This window comes from Antedon mediterranea, chromosome 6 (genome assembly GCF_964355755.1).
Source record: "Antedon mediterranea chromosome 6, ecAntMedi1.1, whole genome shotgun sequence".
Classification (NCBI taxonomy): Eukaryota; Metazoa; Echinodermata; class Crinoidea; order Comatulida; family Antedonidae; genus Antedon; species Antedon mediterranea.
The window spans coordinates 14,831,698-14,848,917 of NC_092675.1; the positions used below are offsets into that span (position 1 = coordinate 14,831,698).

Genomic DNA, 17,220 nt, shown 5'->3' on the forward strand with positions numbered 1-17,220 from the left:
GTACGATGTTTTATCCCTATTCACCAAGACACCCACAGTGTAGCATTAAAAATCATACGAAAAAATGATGATGACTTAAAAGAACGTACAAATCTCTCGGTCGATGACATTTTAGAATTGCTGTCCCTTCTGATAAATACCACCTATTTCAGCTTCAACGGATACTTCTATAAACAAATAGAAGGTGTTGCGATGGGAAGCCCAGTGAGCCCTATTGTGGTGAACCTGTTTCGAGAATGGCTAGAAGAGGAAGCACTCAAAACAGCTAATACAGAAATTAAGCCACTGATATGGAAAAGATACGTAGATGACGTGTTAGCAGTTGTTCCAGAAGGAGCTGCTGACAACCTTAATTATCATCTTAAGTCAATCGATCCCACACACATTACTTTCACAACAGAACATATGACTAATAACACTATACCTTTCCTAGACGTCTCTATTACACTCATTGACAACAAAATTACTACATCAGTTTAAAGAAAACCTACTCATACCAACCAATATTTACACTTTCATTCATGTCACCCATTACAACATAAATTGAGTGTTGTGAGCACACTTGTGGACAGATGTCAGAATGTTGTTTCCACGCAGAAAGAACAAGAGAATGAAGTTAAAATCATAAGAACTGCTCTATCTGCATGCGAATATCCCAAGTGTGTTAACAAAATTTAAAAAAACAAAAAACAGAACGACAAAGCAGAAAAGAATGAAAACATAGAAAGAGAAAAAGGAAGTATTGGAATTCCATATATCCCAAATATGTCGGAAAGAATACGAAGATGCCTAAAAGAACATAACATTAACACATACTTTATTCCTGAAAATAAGTTAAGAAACCAGTTGTACACCCAAAAAACAAAATTAAAAAAGAAGACTCTTGTGGTGTTGTATATCAAGTGAACTGTCATAACTGCAATAGTATGTATGTTGGAGAAACAGGACGAGCGCTGAAGACCAGGATTAAAGAACATAAAACCGAAGTTGTAGAACAATGCAAAGGTGTTTCAACCAGATCAAGCAGAAAGTCGGCGTCAGAAAAGTTTCACAGCTCGGCTATCACGGATCATATGGCGACTCTTGGTCACACACCCAATTGGAACAACATCAAAATCTTAGCAAAAGAAACTGAATGGAACACAAGAAAAATAAAAGAAGCGATACATATAAGATTACACCCTAATAATATGAATAGAGATGAAGGAGCATATGAACTATCGCACATTTACGATAACATTCTAAAATGTAAAGAGACCGACCCCCGCACATCCCGCTTGGATAACTCCAAGCCGTAAACTTCACAATGGCTCCTTTCAACAGTGTCACCGTAACGTCACTGCTACGTCACCAGAACGTATTCACTTATGATTATGCCTTGCTGTTAGTAGGCGAAACGTCTAGTTCTCTGGAAATGTAAGTACCGATATCATCTTACAAACTTTACACTATATTGGATCATATAGAAGTAACTTTTTTTCACATGGGAAATTGTAGTCGAAAATGACCGAAAATGCCATTTCTTACTTTTGACCCACTACCCAGGGCATGTATGTATCTCCGTAACTATTGGTCGTAAACACTCGCAATATACATTTTGTTATTTGTTGAACATTTTGAAAAATTTTACAAAAGGTGAAAGGGTCATGGTCAAGGGTTATATGAACAAACACAAATAGGTACTTGTATCTCTGCAACCACTGGTCGCAGCAAGTCAATTTTATTCTCAAAATGTTGAGAAGGCATCGTAAAAACTTCAATTTGGTATCAAATTGTTGGAAATAAACATATTTACATTCATTCTAACAGAAAATTTTGTGAAAAGATGATCAGAAATACTATTAATTACTATTAATTAGTTTCAAACTAAAAACATACCTCCATACAACTTATTCTTATATAAATGTTATACTGATGCTTTAAATGGTTTCATTATAGGAATTACAACAAATCCTTTACTGTTTGTAATTGTACTTTTGCTTATAATAATGCTAGAAAATATTGTTGACCCCTGAGGATGATCAAACATCGATAGAAACGTCAAACTCAACAGTTCTTTTCAGAATGCTAGAAATAACTTACCGTATTTATCCGAATAAAGGCCCCGTTCACAGGGGTGTTTAGGGGGAAGGGGTGTTTATACGGTGGAGGCGTTTATTTTTTTTTTTTGTATAATATGGTAACATGTATAATCAAATAAATACACCCTAGATATAAAAAAAATACAACACAATTAAAATCGTAATAAGAACTAGAATTTAATTCGTCACTTTGACAAATTATAGGTGATCATTTTTATCATTTTAATGAAATTAACATTTTTTAAACATGCACGTACGTTAACATACGATCGTAAAAAGCTGATGTACGCCATCCTATGACATGATGCATATACACTTCTAGTGCTGAGTTGTACCTATTATGTGTCATATACAATATGTACAGTATATACTGTATATCTATATACAGTGTAGCATAGGTGAAATTACGGGACCCACATCATGATCAAATTTTTTGGTATGATGGAATTATCAAAATAAACTCGAAGATGACAATTTCGTAAGATAATGAATTGAGCAAATAAATATAAGGATTGGAAGAGAATTTGACACGTAGAAGCGCAATGCGCGCTCTTTGAAATTTGTATAACTTTGACTAAAGAAATTTAAAAACAACGTTTTAACTTCAACTGGCCATATGATAACATCACAACATCCGATAGGCTTAATTTTTATATGAATTCAAATCTACATTTTATCAGCTTTCATAATAAGTTATAATCTTCAAGGTCACCTTTAATTCTGAAGAGCTATAAGATATTCAAATGTATGGTGTAGCTGAAATTACACGACCTAGGTTATTCAAGTCTTTCCGCGTGATGACGTCATCAAAATAAAAATGTTGACAACTCATGAGAAAGATAATTATTTGAGCCAAGCACAAAAGATAAAAATTACTAATTTTTAAATTGAAGTGGCCATTTGTTGACGTCATACCATTTTGTACGTCTAATGTGTACATGAATATGTATCTACAACCCAATGGCTTCCCGAATTAGTTAAAAAAATTGGGGTCACCTGCCATTCTGAAGAGTTATATTCATTTTAAAAAGGCCTTATTTTTCACCATTTTCATCACTTTGATGCAATTAATTTGCGCATTTTGTCATTTTTAACCTGCTCGTATAGCGTTATTTTAAGTCGGAACTGACTCAAATTTGGTGAATGTACTAAGGATGGTGAGTAGAATGAGATTTGTAAAAACAAATTCATATTTTTTACCCTTTTTAAGTATCGCGCACGCAAATTTTTTTTTTTGCGCAGTAATTTTTTGAAACACGCAAATGGCCTAATTCATGCTCTAAATTGATCAAAACTTAATTTTGAGCGTTTTAAATTTTTAACGCGCGATTTCACGCGCATGACCCTACGTACGTTTTTATTTGCTAATATTTTTACCCTTGACCTGAAGTTTACGTGTAGTGAATTTCATTAATATGTGATAATGAATTATGGAGATATCATTGATAATGTGATTTTGCAAAATGGCGTATAAATGACGTCACGGATGAGTGATCACGCTGGAAAGCTTATTAGGATTAAGTTATATTATTTGAAAGATATTCTGAAATTTTGGTGATCATTGACATTAAACTTTCTGAGAAAATTGTTACACAAAATAGTGTACAGAAACAATAAAAAGAAAAAAAACTAGATTTGAACTCGTCATTTTGACGAGTTCGGGTTATCCGCGCGACAAACGCCACATGCACATACTTTAAACTATATGAACTTCGACAATTATTATGCCAATGAACTGAATTGTACCTATTTTGTAGCATACAGCATATTACAGTGTTTACAGAATACACTGTATGTTATATACAGTGTAGCATAGACGAAATTACGAGACCCATCTTTTAAATCCAATTATTAACACGATGACGTCATCAAATTGGAATATAAAGATAACAATTTTAGAAGATAATTATCTAAATAATTACATTAATACAAATTTGAAGAATTTTGGGCACGTGAAAGTGAGATGCGCTCTCGTTTAAACGCAATGAACTTTTACGCAAGAGATGAAAATATGACCTTTTTAATTCAACTGCCCATATAATGACGTCACAACATCTGATTGGCAAAATATTCACATGAATTTGTATCTACAATCCAATAGCTTCCAGAAAACGTTTTAATCATGATTATCACTTTTTATTCTGCCGAGCTATAACAGATTGAAACTTACTGTAAAGATGAAAATAGGTGAACCACGTTATTTACATATTTAGACATTATGAATCATAAAAATTAAAATATTTTTAAATCATGCGAAAGATAGTTGATTGACCTAGACAGTATTAAAATATACTAGATGGTACGCTCGCTTCGCTTGCGTACCATCTAGGTCGTGCCCACAGATGGTTCTCGAATACATAATAATTTCAGCGTTAAAAAACTGGCGATTTCAAATGTACGTACGGCAGGACAATAATACATGTCGTGTACAGGAACGAATAAATAGACACTGTGATTTATGTACTCAACTAAAATTAGCATCCTATTACTTCCGAAAGAGAAACTTGTCACAAAATAAGACCAATTGTTTAAGTCAAATTTAAACAAACTTAATTTGTGTTTTGTATGTAACATTAGGGTTGAGGGATGGGGAAGAGGATGGGTGCAAAGAGGAACAATGTTAAAATATATTCTTTATCCATTTAGTAACGAAATATTAATTGCTTTCATGTTTTACAAATAATATACCACTAAACACAGTAAAACATTGCGATGTAATACTTTGTTGAAACCGTCACCGTCCTAGTCGATTGAAATAGTACAGCACATGTAACGATACACCACTACGACGTGTATATGTTTATAATATAATGTAAAACAATTTGTGAAAACCACCTCTATTCGGGGAAAATCATAAATTCGATTTAATCGTCAATAAATATTAAATTATCTAACTCAACTTAATTAGTAGGCCTAATGGTTTTCAATTGTTTCTTAGAGCCAATTCATACTTAAGTTGGTTCCTACCCTACCCACCAAAGTTGTTCTGCGTTTAGGGCATGTGATGTACCGTAGGCCTATTCTCTACTGGTTTTACAACGCTACTCATGCCAGTGAGGGAAAGGTGATGATGTGGGTGGTTTAACTGCAATAATAAAGATTTGTACATAATATACGGCGAATGAAAACGCTAGCTCATTATCCCTTTAAAAAAAAATTATATCCAACCTCTGCAGCACAGATTGAAAACAAAAATGGATCGAATTTCGAGTATACAGTACTGTACTTGCCTTTACGACGCCTGAGGGAATAGACACTTGTGAAACAGAGATTGGAATGTTCCATTCATCGCAAATCAATACATTTGTATAATCGTATATTAAATCTATCAAAATAGTATTTTTTAAAGAAAATCGGCCTGTCTTCAACATTATGATGCTGTACTCTAGCTGTTCAACCAGTTTTCAGCTATTAAAAACAATTATCGTAGGAGGAGATAGGAAAATGCGAAGCCTCCTCGTATTTTTGTGGCGGGTATTTTTCAAGATGGACATCCATTAGACAGTGTATACCACGATCGGAAAACACCCCTATTTGGGGCAAATCGTTGAACCTAAATTCGTTTTAATCGTCAATAACTAATTACCTAACTCAATTTAATTAGTAAACAGGGTTACATCAGATGGTTAAAATCAGTACCGAAAGTATGAACCAACTTTATATACCATCGAGTAGAAATTCTAGAAATAAACCGAGATTTACCGAATTTTGCCCTTACGTAAATTTATATATAGATGAGGAAATGGAATACGTATAAGCGATATGCGCTCTATTTAATATAATGAGCAATAGCGAAACAGTCAAAAATCCAATATTTTACATTCGTGTGGCCATACGATGACGTCATAACATCCGAGGGGTAAATATTCTGCATGAATTCATATCTACAACATATCTGCTTACATATTAAATTAAAAAAATTGGGGGTAACGGTTGATCCTGAGGAGCTATAATAGATTCAAAGTAGGCATAATTTTGACAATATTTTGTCACTTTTGCAACTAAAACGCACGCAAATTGTCTAAATCAACGTGTTCGTATGAGGTCATTTTAATTTGAAATGATGTCGATCTTTTTTAAAATGACTAGGAAAGACTGTAAAATTATAATTCAAGAGAAAAACACATGATTTTTATGCTCCGTGCGCACCTTACGCGTAATTTTTTTCGCGCGCGTGGGAATTTTTGACATGCTCAAAATGTCATGATCAGCGTAGAAAGTTGATTAGAAATAAATTTTGCGCATTTTGAAATTTTAAATGCGCGTGCGCGCGTAACTTCTTGTACAACAGGCCATTTTTAATCCATAGAAAATTGACCCATGATATGAATTATAATTTTATTAAGTTTCATGAAACAATATTTGTTGGTTCTAAAGTTATGATCAGTTATAGAAATTCATAAAATCGCGCGTAACTTACGCAACGCGGATCTGACATCGTCCAAAAGCTTGGCTGCACATCTACACTTCAATGTCAATCTTTTTACCAAGTTATACAAAGTTATGTTCACAAGCAATAGAGATATGCTGGTCACAAAAATCCGGGAAAGAAAGAAGAACTAGACATGAAACTCGTCACTTTGACGAGTTAGTTATCCGCTCGACAAACGCCACGTGCACGTCATACGTTGGAATGTTGCACACAGAAAAATATTATGGCATTATGACCTGAACTGAAGAATATGATATGTTGTTAGTGCTAAATCCTGTCTATTTTGTGTCATATAGTATATACATTTTAAAGTACACAGTATAATCTGTATACACGTAATTTAAATTTTTAGGCATGGATGATGTCCCCGGGGGGGGGGGGGGTCACTTGTATATAAACCAAACGGGGGGGTGCAGCAGCCACTTCAAGACATGAGGCACTTGCGCTACCTGTTTTACTGAAAAATACTACGGACTTGAACTACCATTTACCAAAATCCAGTGTTTTCTAAAAAGACGGCAGAAACAAGGCCTCGCCAGACAGAGAGGGCGCAATATTTGTACTGGTTCCCAGCATGATCTGCGCATGGCCAAAGATACCGTTCATGGAAAAATCAGGAACGTATTTTGAAAGTTTATCGCGCATTGACACGGGGTGCATGACGACGATATCAAGAGTGGTCACAGTTGAATGATTTTGTCCTAGGCTGGATGTTTCGTGTTCTTCTGCTGATGCGAAAACTCTAGGCCTATTCAAAGGTATTTAGCGATAGGCCCCGCGATGGGCTTATAGCATCCAGTATGCTAAAATACCTGCAAAATTTGGCGATAAATCGTGACATTTTGACACGGGTGGGCGGGCTAGGGGCTTAAACTACTAATTTCACCCTGTCATTTCCCACACTTGTGCTACCAACTCTTCATATTTTCCCACACTTGTGCTACCAGGCCCTCGAAAATATACCCGTAAATGCGGCACCTCCCCGTATGGAAATATTTAAGAGTGACCCCCCCGGGATGATGTCATAAAAATTAAATATTTTTAACACATGCATAAGATAGTTGATTGACCTAGACAATATTAAAAGCTCGGAGAAAAAGGAATACAGATAAGCATGATGCGCTCCATTTAATGTGATGAGCAATAAACGAAAGAGACAAAAATCATATATTTTACATTCGTGTGGCCATACGATGATGTCACAATGTCCGGTTAGCCATATTGATTAATGATCCGATATCTACAACTCATCACCTTCCAGAATATGTTTAGTAAAAAAAAGTTTGCCTCGTAGTTTAGAATCTATGATTGTTTAAAAAAAGGCATAATTTTGACGAATTTTTGAATTTTTTCATTAAAAACACGCACAAATTGTATAATTCGACGTGCTCGTATGACATAATTTTAAGTCTAAATTGTTTTAAAATTTGATAAAATTACTATAAAAGGCTGGAAAAACATAATTCACGCAAAAAAAGATGTTTTTAGCGCTACGTGCGCAAAATTGTTCGCGCGCGTGGGAATTTTTGACATGCTCAAAATGTCATGATCAGCGTAGAAAGTTGATTAGAAATTCATTTTGCGCATTTTAAATTTTAAATGCGCGTGCGCGCGTATCTTCGTGTAAAACATGCTATTTTTAGTGCACAAAAAGTTAGCGCAAGATATAAATTAAACTTTTGCTAAGTTTCAACATAAATTGTTATTTGGTTTTCAATCTATGTTAAATACGGGAAATTCATAAAATCACGCGTAAGTCACGTTACGCATTTCTGACGTCATTCACAATAGTAGGTGCACAACTTCACGTGAATGCCCATATGTTGACAAAGTTATGAAATGTTATGTTTACACATTTTTGATATAAGCGAGACACAAAAATAGAGGAGAAATGCGCGTGTGCGCGTAACGTCTTGTAAAATATGGCATTTTTAATCCACTAAAAGTTTGCCCTTGATATGACTTAAATTTTCAGAAAGTGTCAAAACAAAATTATGCTTAGTTTTTAGCCTATGATCAATCATAAAAAATCATAAAATCGCACGTAAGTCACGTTGCGCAACTCTGACGTCATTCAAAAATAGGAGGTGCACAACTTCACGTAAATGCCCATATGTTGACAAAGTTATAAAATGTTATATTTACAAGTTTTTGAGATACGCGAGACACAAAAATGGAGGAGAAAGAAAGAAGAATAATATAAAGAAAAAAAAAAAAAAGATCCAGGACGATTACAAGGAGTTATCCGCTACTAAGCGGATAACTAATAACAAAGAAGATGAAAAAAAAAAGATATTTACAATCACATGGGTTATCCTGCAACTAAGTTGCGGATAACCAATAAAGATTTCATACAATAACAATAGGTGATCATTTAGATTCTAAATGATCACCTAATGGATTAAATACCTCCTTCTATCCGGGTGCAAGTACAATCATGATATTGAAAAGGTACTACAGTATAATAGACCAATTAATTGTCATCATTCTGTATGACACTGTTGTATAATATTTTTGAATGTCACCGACAAATTATACATATACACGTCTGTTCCCAGTGTACATAATAAAACAATATATATTTCTGGAGATCTCTTATCAATACCACTAGAAACTTAGGTTTTTTTACTTTTTAAGTACTAAATGCATTGACAATAAAAGCATCAGAAGTGTATTTTAAAATCATGTTATAGATCATTATAAAATCATACTACACACTACAGTACACAAGGGTGTTTTCAGGAAAGCTGGACATATTGTACAATAGTAATGAAACTATGTATTGGCATATATATATGCAAAAGACAGTGTTGATTTTTGACAAATTGTAGTCACAAACAAACAGATGATAGAATGAAGATCCATATGAACAATTGTGTAATCGTGTCTCATATAGTGTCTCAGGATAATGATGTGTCATTGTTTTATACCAATATACTGGCACCTGGAGAGGATTTGTTAAATGGAGTCTGTGACAGTGTCACTTTTATTCTAAAAGACAGAAACATTTTGTTACAGAAGCATAAAGAGGAAAATGCATCTAAAGTACCTTTTAATAGTGAGAAACGAATTATATATCATTATTAAAATTAGAGTATTTATTCAAATAAACACCCGCTTTGAATATAAGCCACCCTCAAATAAATGCTCACCCCTCCCTTCGATTTAAACTCCCCGCCACATGCATGCACAAATAAGGCCATATGTATGTCTGCAGTCGCGTGCTCAAATTTGAGTTAGTGTTTACCGACCAACCGACCGACATAGTGAGCTGTAGAGCACATTTCAATGACTACCATAATCTACAATTTACCAAGCATTTTGTATCACTTTTTGATATTAATTGTGCTGTATTTTTTTTATATCTGCTGTAGGTAGTATTTATTTGATTATACACGTTACCATATTACACCCAAAAAAATAAAAATAAATGCTCCCCTAAAAACCCTTCTGACCAATAAATGCCCGGGCCGTTTATTAGATTAAATTTGGTAAGTTACTTCTAGCATTCTGAAAAGAATTCTGCTGAGCTCGACGTTTCAATCAAAATGTTTGATCGTCCTCGGGGGTCAACAATACTTTCTAGCATTATTATAAGCAAAAATACAATTACAAACAGTAAAGGATTTGTTTTCAATCCTATAATGAAACAATTTAAAGCATAAGTTATTGCATATACATTACTGTCCAAGGATAAGTTTTTTGTTTGAAACAATAACATTAGTAATTAATAGTATTTCTGGTCATCAGTTTTAAACACATTTTCTATTAGAATGAATGTAAATAAATGTTTATTTCGAGCAATTTGGGACCAGGACCAGTACTTACAGCGATATGAAGATGCCCTGGTATGTGGGTCAAAGGTCAGAAATGGCATTTCCGGTCATTTTTGACTGAAATGTTCCATTAGGCTGAATATAAATGCATGCATTAGTCTGAACATTTTGAGACCAACATTGACTTGCTGCTACCAGTGGTTGCCGAGATACAAGTAGCTATTTATAGTTGTTCGTATAACCCTTGACCCTGACTCTTTGACCTTTTGTAACATTTTTCAAAATGTGTAACAAATAACAAAATGTATATTTCGAACAATTTAAGACCAAATTAAAGTGTCTACGACCAGTAGTTACGGAGATACATATATGCCCTGGGTTGTGGGTCACCGGTCATTTTTGACTGAAATGTCCCATTAGACTGAATATAAATGTATACCTACTAATCAATTTGAGACAATACCTTACTGTGACCAGTGGTTGTTGAGATTTAAGGACATGTTGGTGTTTGGTATTATAACCTTTCACCCTAAATTCTCTGGACTTAAAAGTGCATGAAAGTTGATCTACTGTAGCTACTAGAGTAATATTGTTAATGTTTATACTGTTGATGTTAAATATTTTTAAATAATTAAAATCTTATTGATACTCTGATATAAAAAAACAATAAATTTCAGTTTAGTTCACTTTGTCACTGTAAGGGAAAACAATACCTGCATGGATGAAACTGTTGTATAACTGCAATTACAATTCCATTTGACAACTTGTCTGTAAAGCTCATTGCTCCATACACAAATGCACCACTCTCCTTGAATAACAAAAGTAGAAATTACTCGCATTGTCATTGGATAAATCTGAGAGTTTAGAATTTAAAGCATCAATTCCAGAATCTTATACAATACCATGTAAATCTAAAACAATAAAACCAATCTCCATTCTGCCACGTGACTCTGATGAACTGAAACTCCACTCCATCGGCTATAATAAATGTTAGACCCTTGATTCGAAAACACCTATTTTGGATAGGTAACCTCAAATAGAAGTAAAATTAAAATTAAAACACCCAAACAATTGAATACGCCTCAATCAGCTTTACCCTATTTGGACATCATCCCATAGACTCTTGTGGCCGGTTTTCCTCTTTGTCAGGTTGGTAGAGAATGGCGGAATCTTACATCTTAAAATGCCATGGATATTCTCGATACTTTCACTTCATCCTACAAGAATACTCACCTTAAATTATACCTAGAGTATTATTACACAGTGAAAAGGTTAGCACCAACAAATAAATCATATATGATGGAGCCCTTCTTTTGTGCTAAAACATTGGTGGATGTACTAATGAATGAATTGTATGAAAATTTAATTTGAAAGATCGACTGAAATATTCTCTCCATGAAATGAATATAAAACATTCATTATTTGTTTTTTAAAACACCTACTGTGAATTGTATTTTTTTTTAAATGCGACTTAGTTTAGACTTTTTTGTGTAGAAGGAAGGCTAGGCCTAGAGCTGCTTTCTGCTTCATAGCAATACGAAAGAATGAGAAAAATGATCTAATCCTGTTTTTCACACCTAAAGCTTTTAATTCGGCAATAACTAGAAATTTTAAAAGCTTCTCGACCCCGTCACAGGTAACAGACAAATCACCGGAAAATCACCATTTGGCCTGATGATACGCTCTGAATATGTTGTGAAATGTTGCTGTTTCAAAACAAGCAAGTCCAGCTGAGCAGATTTAATTGAATATCCACAGTACATTTTTGGTACGTCTAAAAAAATGTGAAGAAGGATTTGACCGCAGAGCGGCAGCAATTATAGATGCCCCACTCTATAGATTGATCTTTATTGTTTATTCTTATATCTTCACCAACCAGTCTTTTTTTCCACACACAAGATAAAATACTCAAAATTTGTACAAAAAGGTGAACTTTCATATAGTACCATTCATTATCAATACTAGACAGTTTCCATACAGTGGAAATAATACCGAACAACACATGATATGTTAATTAATTATTGAGGGGCAAAAATACAGTCAAATTAGCAAATTCTGAAAGATAATAAAAACAAACTTACTGTATTAAGATTGATAAGGTCTGCTGTCATCGACAGTGATGTCACTAAAACAGTGGAACCTCCAACTCCAAGTAGTACTGTAGGTATATATATGTATTTTCCATTGTGTATAAAATAAAAACATACACAGGCAACAAGAATAAGTAGTGCACCTATACCATATGTTATCTTAAGAAAAGTAAGAGAAACTGTGTTTAAGTTTTGAATTTTAATTCATACATTAAAAACATTTCTTGTAAGTTTAAGACCATTTTTGTTGTTGAAGAAAACATATGCCATCATTAATGATCTAAATATTAATGATCTGAAATATTATGGCATATTGTATGTTTGTATTTAATACACTGTACTAGATTTTTGTTTCGATTAAACTGATCTGATTACAGTACAATGAATTTCTTTCTGTAAAGTGGATAAATGGCTAGATCAAATTACATTACATTTAATGGTTTATCAATGTTGATGATAACATTTGAATATTTGTTGTGAACCAAGTTCTATAGATACATACCTTCCTACCCAAATGGTCATTAACAAATTTGACAAACACTGATGCCAGGAAACTGCTGACATACACGACTAATGGAATGATAGCAACTGAATCCTAAAAAAGGAATTAAAATTTAAATTATAATATAGGGTGCTCTGAATTTTCACACAAAGAACCTATAACACATTGAAAATGATGCATCAGAAGTACAATACATGATTGTAAAACATCTAATTCAATACCAGATTTGGTGGAAAAACTGAAAGTGTACTGTTTATAACACTCGTTTGTTTCTGAATTTTTTCTTTTCCTTTTGTTTTAAGAAATAAAAAAGAACAATGCATACATACTTTGTTTGATTGCAATGTTTCTAGAAGGTACATTGGAATGTAAACCTGAGAAATGTTCACCATCAACCTGGCACACATGTATATCATTGCAACCTATGGTAAAGAAAACAAAACTTACATGAAAAATGTAAACTATTGCACTATTTAACACTTTTGGTATCTATTGACACTTTTTAGCTGATCATTCATACTAAATGTTTAATAAATAGATATGAGACCTGATAAAATTGAATCTGTTTTAACCAACATCTCCATCTCATTGGCTTGCTTCTCTGATTATTTGCCTGGATTGACCGATTGCCAATTGATGCATTTTCTCTTGTTCCTATATGAAATATACAAGAAAATACTAGTCCAATTCCAACCACTAAAAAGGACAATTCCTGAAATAAAGAAACAAGAATGAATATTATACACATAAGCCAAGTGAAAATAGAATATTTCATATTCCACAGAATGATTTATTTGTTCCATTGCATGAGTATAAAACATTCATAATTTGTTTTTACACACTTACTTTTAACGAGAGGCAAAGGAAACGCAACTCCAATTTTGAATGAGGAGTAGAACAATTATAGATCAGTTTTCCATTGTGGATACAAGAATGAATATGCATATAATATTTTTTATATATGAAACTTTGGGAGACAAGTCTCTTGGAGAGGACGGATAGCCACATAGCTGTAATAAAGCTAGTGGCTTAATTAATCAGCCTCTGCTTTAACGAACCATGGATTAAAGAATAGAAGGATATGCATCGACGTGAGATCAAGGGTTCCTTGACTCTCGCCGACAGACCGCGGACCGCCCACAATGTTATCAGTTTAATTAACCGCATGGTAACAACGAAACGGTCGCGTGCCTAATATATTGTTTACTGCACATGTGCAACGACATTTAACCTTGTTGGCTATGCTTCTTTCGCGCGCGTTCTTTGGTGGCATGATGTTTTAGTGCTAACAACAATGGCGACGAAAAATTTATACGACAACGAATTTAGTTATAACCTTTCTGATGAGGAATTGTAGATGCTATAATTGTAATTAGTATAGGTTTCTGCCGCGATTGATCTATGCTAATGTTTTTATGACATTAAAGTAGCATTTTATGACCTGTAGTGGCTGAGACAATAACTATTTGTTGTCTCAGCCTACATGTAAAATTAGAAAATCAGCAAGGATACTAATAATAATAATAATTAATAATAACAGGTTTTTATAGCGCACATACCACTCAAGAGTCTGACAAATAAAATGCAATTTCTTTGGAGGGTCCCCATCCGTTCTCGTTCTGTCGCGGTCCCGGCCTTCTAGGCTTACTAGTAAACCATGATTTGCCGACATTGATACTGCCTAGGTAGGCCTAGGCTAATCTTAAGTGTAGTAGATACAACGTGTAATCATGATCTATATACTCACCGTTGTCTTACTTCTTGTGTGAATAATAATAGGTACTTCGTTTGTTCGTGATTAAGTTTGCCCTGCGTGTACTTTTCAAAACGACCGCTAGGTAACGAATCGCATCGCAACTATACATAGCCAGCCAATCCCGGATCAGGGATCGCTGTTTTCATCAATTAGACCCGGTGATTGGATGTGATGTAGATGACATAACCACTAGCCAATCACCAGGCACTACAATTTAAATATAATCACATCGATAATTAAGGAGATTTATGAAGAAACCACTGCTTAGCCATATATTAAGAACATTCAGACTGCGCATACGATTTCTACAAGGTTACGTTTTGGTCTAAAAAAATGTAACAGTTGATTCGCAGCGTTTTACAGAGGGCCGCGGTTAGAGACACGGAGTTCAATGAGCGTGTTTGTTTGATTGGCAGCAGTGCTTTAGTATAGGCAAGCCCGTTGTAAAATCGTTTGATGTCACCGTCATTGCATATCCTTCTATTCTTTAATCCATGAACTAACTTAACTTACAAAAAATCCAAACAAAACAAAAATCACTAAATTTACTAAAGGTGCTTTAAAATATTGTCAAAGGTTTTTTTTATTAAAATGATAAAATAGTTTTGGAGTAAACACCAGATTGCAGTTCCAAAGTGAGATAAAAGAACATTATGATGAGTTAAATGTCTGCGAACAAGCAAACAGAATATTAAAGGTATCTGAGTGATGAAAACGTGCCGATCGACATTTAGGTTGAACAGCAATATCAGAAGGAATAAAGTGAAAAATCTAACAATACAATTTTAAGTATGAACGACACTCTTAATATAAAAAATTAGTCTTATAACAGAGAGGGAAGATGTATTCCATGATTTACAATTACATTAATATTTTCAATGCAAATTTTTCAATTCAAATTTTTGAACTCGTTCAAATCTATAACTTGAATAAAATTCAATGGGCATTGCATACTTGATGATGTAAGTGTGAAATGGAGTATTGATTGAATACCATTTGACCCATAATCATCCAATCAAATAACAATATACTCTATACTACTACTATATATAACTATAAAAATATATATACAGTACTACTACTACTATAACAAACAAAAAAATGCAAATATTTGTCCAAAAAATGTAATATTTTGAATGGCATTGTGGGATGAATATTGTGGCAATGGAGCTATAATGGAGTATGTTGAGTATGACTATTTTATATATATCATATTTTTTTTGGATGAGTGGATATTTAATATAACATTTGCTGTGAATTTAAACTAAATGAAACAATAAAGAAATACAATGTAAACTATAATGCATTTGTCATGAATGTATGCCTAGTTCTATCTGCTTAGACCTAATGATCAGATTGGTTTAAACTCAAGGCATTCGAATGTTGATCGTTGTGTCTGAACACCTTAAATTTTAACGCCATGGATTACCGTACGCCTTGCGTTAGATAACAAATTTAACGCCGTAAATCTGAACTAAAACCTTTATTAGATACTTGTTTAATCCTCGTCAAAATTTGAGTATAACCCTGTGATCTAAACATCTGAACCTGAGCAGCATTTTATGTTAAATTTTACATATGATATTTTATTTTATAATTCTCAAGCACTATTAATGAATATTACATAGCCTATGTAAATACGTGAACGCAATTGGTTGAAACTGCATCACATGACTACCGCTGCGAGGATCATAAATCGTATATATCCTTGAGTACGATGATATTGACTGAGTAATTTTCGCGTAACTATCGTGTCCCTGTCATTAAACATATAAAATCCAGCAAATTCTCGAGTACGATGATATTGACTGTGTAATTTTCATGTGGCAACACTCGCGTTTGGCGGTAAATAAACAAAAGTCATCTACTGAGACTTGAACTTGCGACGAATTGTCATTCCATCACAAGACAACGCTTCATCCGCTGCGCCACGGAACTTGCTTGAAGAAATTAATCAACTAAACTATTTAAACTATGCATACATAGCATCCTCATTTGTTGTTAGTCCTCCCTAGATGTGATGAAAGACCGTTTGTGATTGGTTAATACTCACAGTGGTAACTTGGTGAACAAACTGTAATAATTGGTTATCCGCACTTGGCGGATAACCCATTGTTATTGTCACGATCTTTTTTTTTTTTTCTATATTCTTCTTTCTTTCCCAGAATTTTGTGTCACGTGTATCTCAAATTCTTATCAACATTACATTGTATAACTTTGTCAGAAGATTGACCTCTATCTGTAGAAGTGCAGGACAGTTCGTTTTTTTACTTTAGAGTCGCGCAGCATAAGTTACGCGCGATTTTATGAATTTCGCGTATTTAACATAGACTAAAAACCAAAAGTCATTTTGTAATGACACTTAGTGAACATTTAAGTCATATCAAGGGCAAACTTTCTATGGATTAAAAATGGCATGATTCACAAAAAGTGCGTTTAAAATTTCAGAATGCGAAAAATCAATTTCTAATCAACTTTCTACGCGTTTCATGTCATTTTAAGCATTTCAAATCCCAAGCACGTGCAAATTTTTACGCGCGCGGTGCGCACGTAGCGTATAACATCTTTTTTTTGCGTGATTTA

At 33.9% G+C, this 17,220-nt stretch overlaps 1 protein-coding gene across 5 annotated transcripts in view; it reads right to left on the reverse strand.

The window, feature by feature from the left end:
• Positions 1 to 17,220, reverse strand: part of LOC140051325 (major facilitator superfamily domain-containing protein 12-like) — a 67,382-nt gene that overhangs the window by 17,852 nt on the left and 32,310 nt on the right. For 4 of the 5 annotated variants that reach the window (XM_072096503.1, XM_072096504.1, XM_072096505.1 and 1 more), the window contains 5 exons: positions 13,429 to 13,593; positions 13,211 to 13,303; positions 12,882 to 12,974; positions 12,371 to 12,538; positions 11,003 to 11,097 (listed from right to left, as the gene is read on the reverse strand). In XM_072096503.1, coding sequence (XP_071952604.1) covers positions 11,003 to 11,097; positions 12,371 to 12,538; positions 12,882 to 12,974; positions 13,211 to 13,303; positions 13,429 to 13,593 — 614 coding nt within the window. The remainder of the gene's footprint in view (positions 1 to 11,002; positions 11,098 to 12,370; positions 12,539 to 12,881; positions 12,975 to 13,210; positions 13,304 to 13,428; positions 13,594 to 17,220) is intronic. The other variant, XM_072096506.1, reaches the window with a different exon arrangement.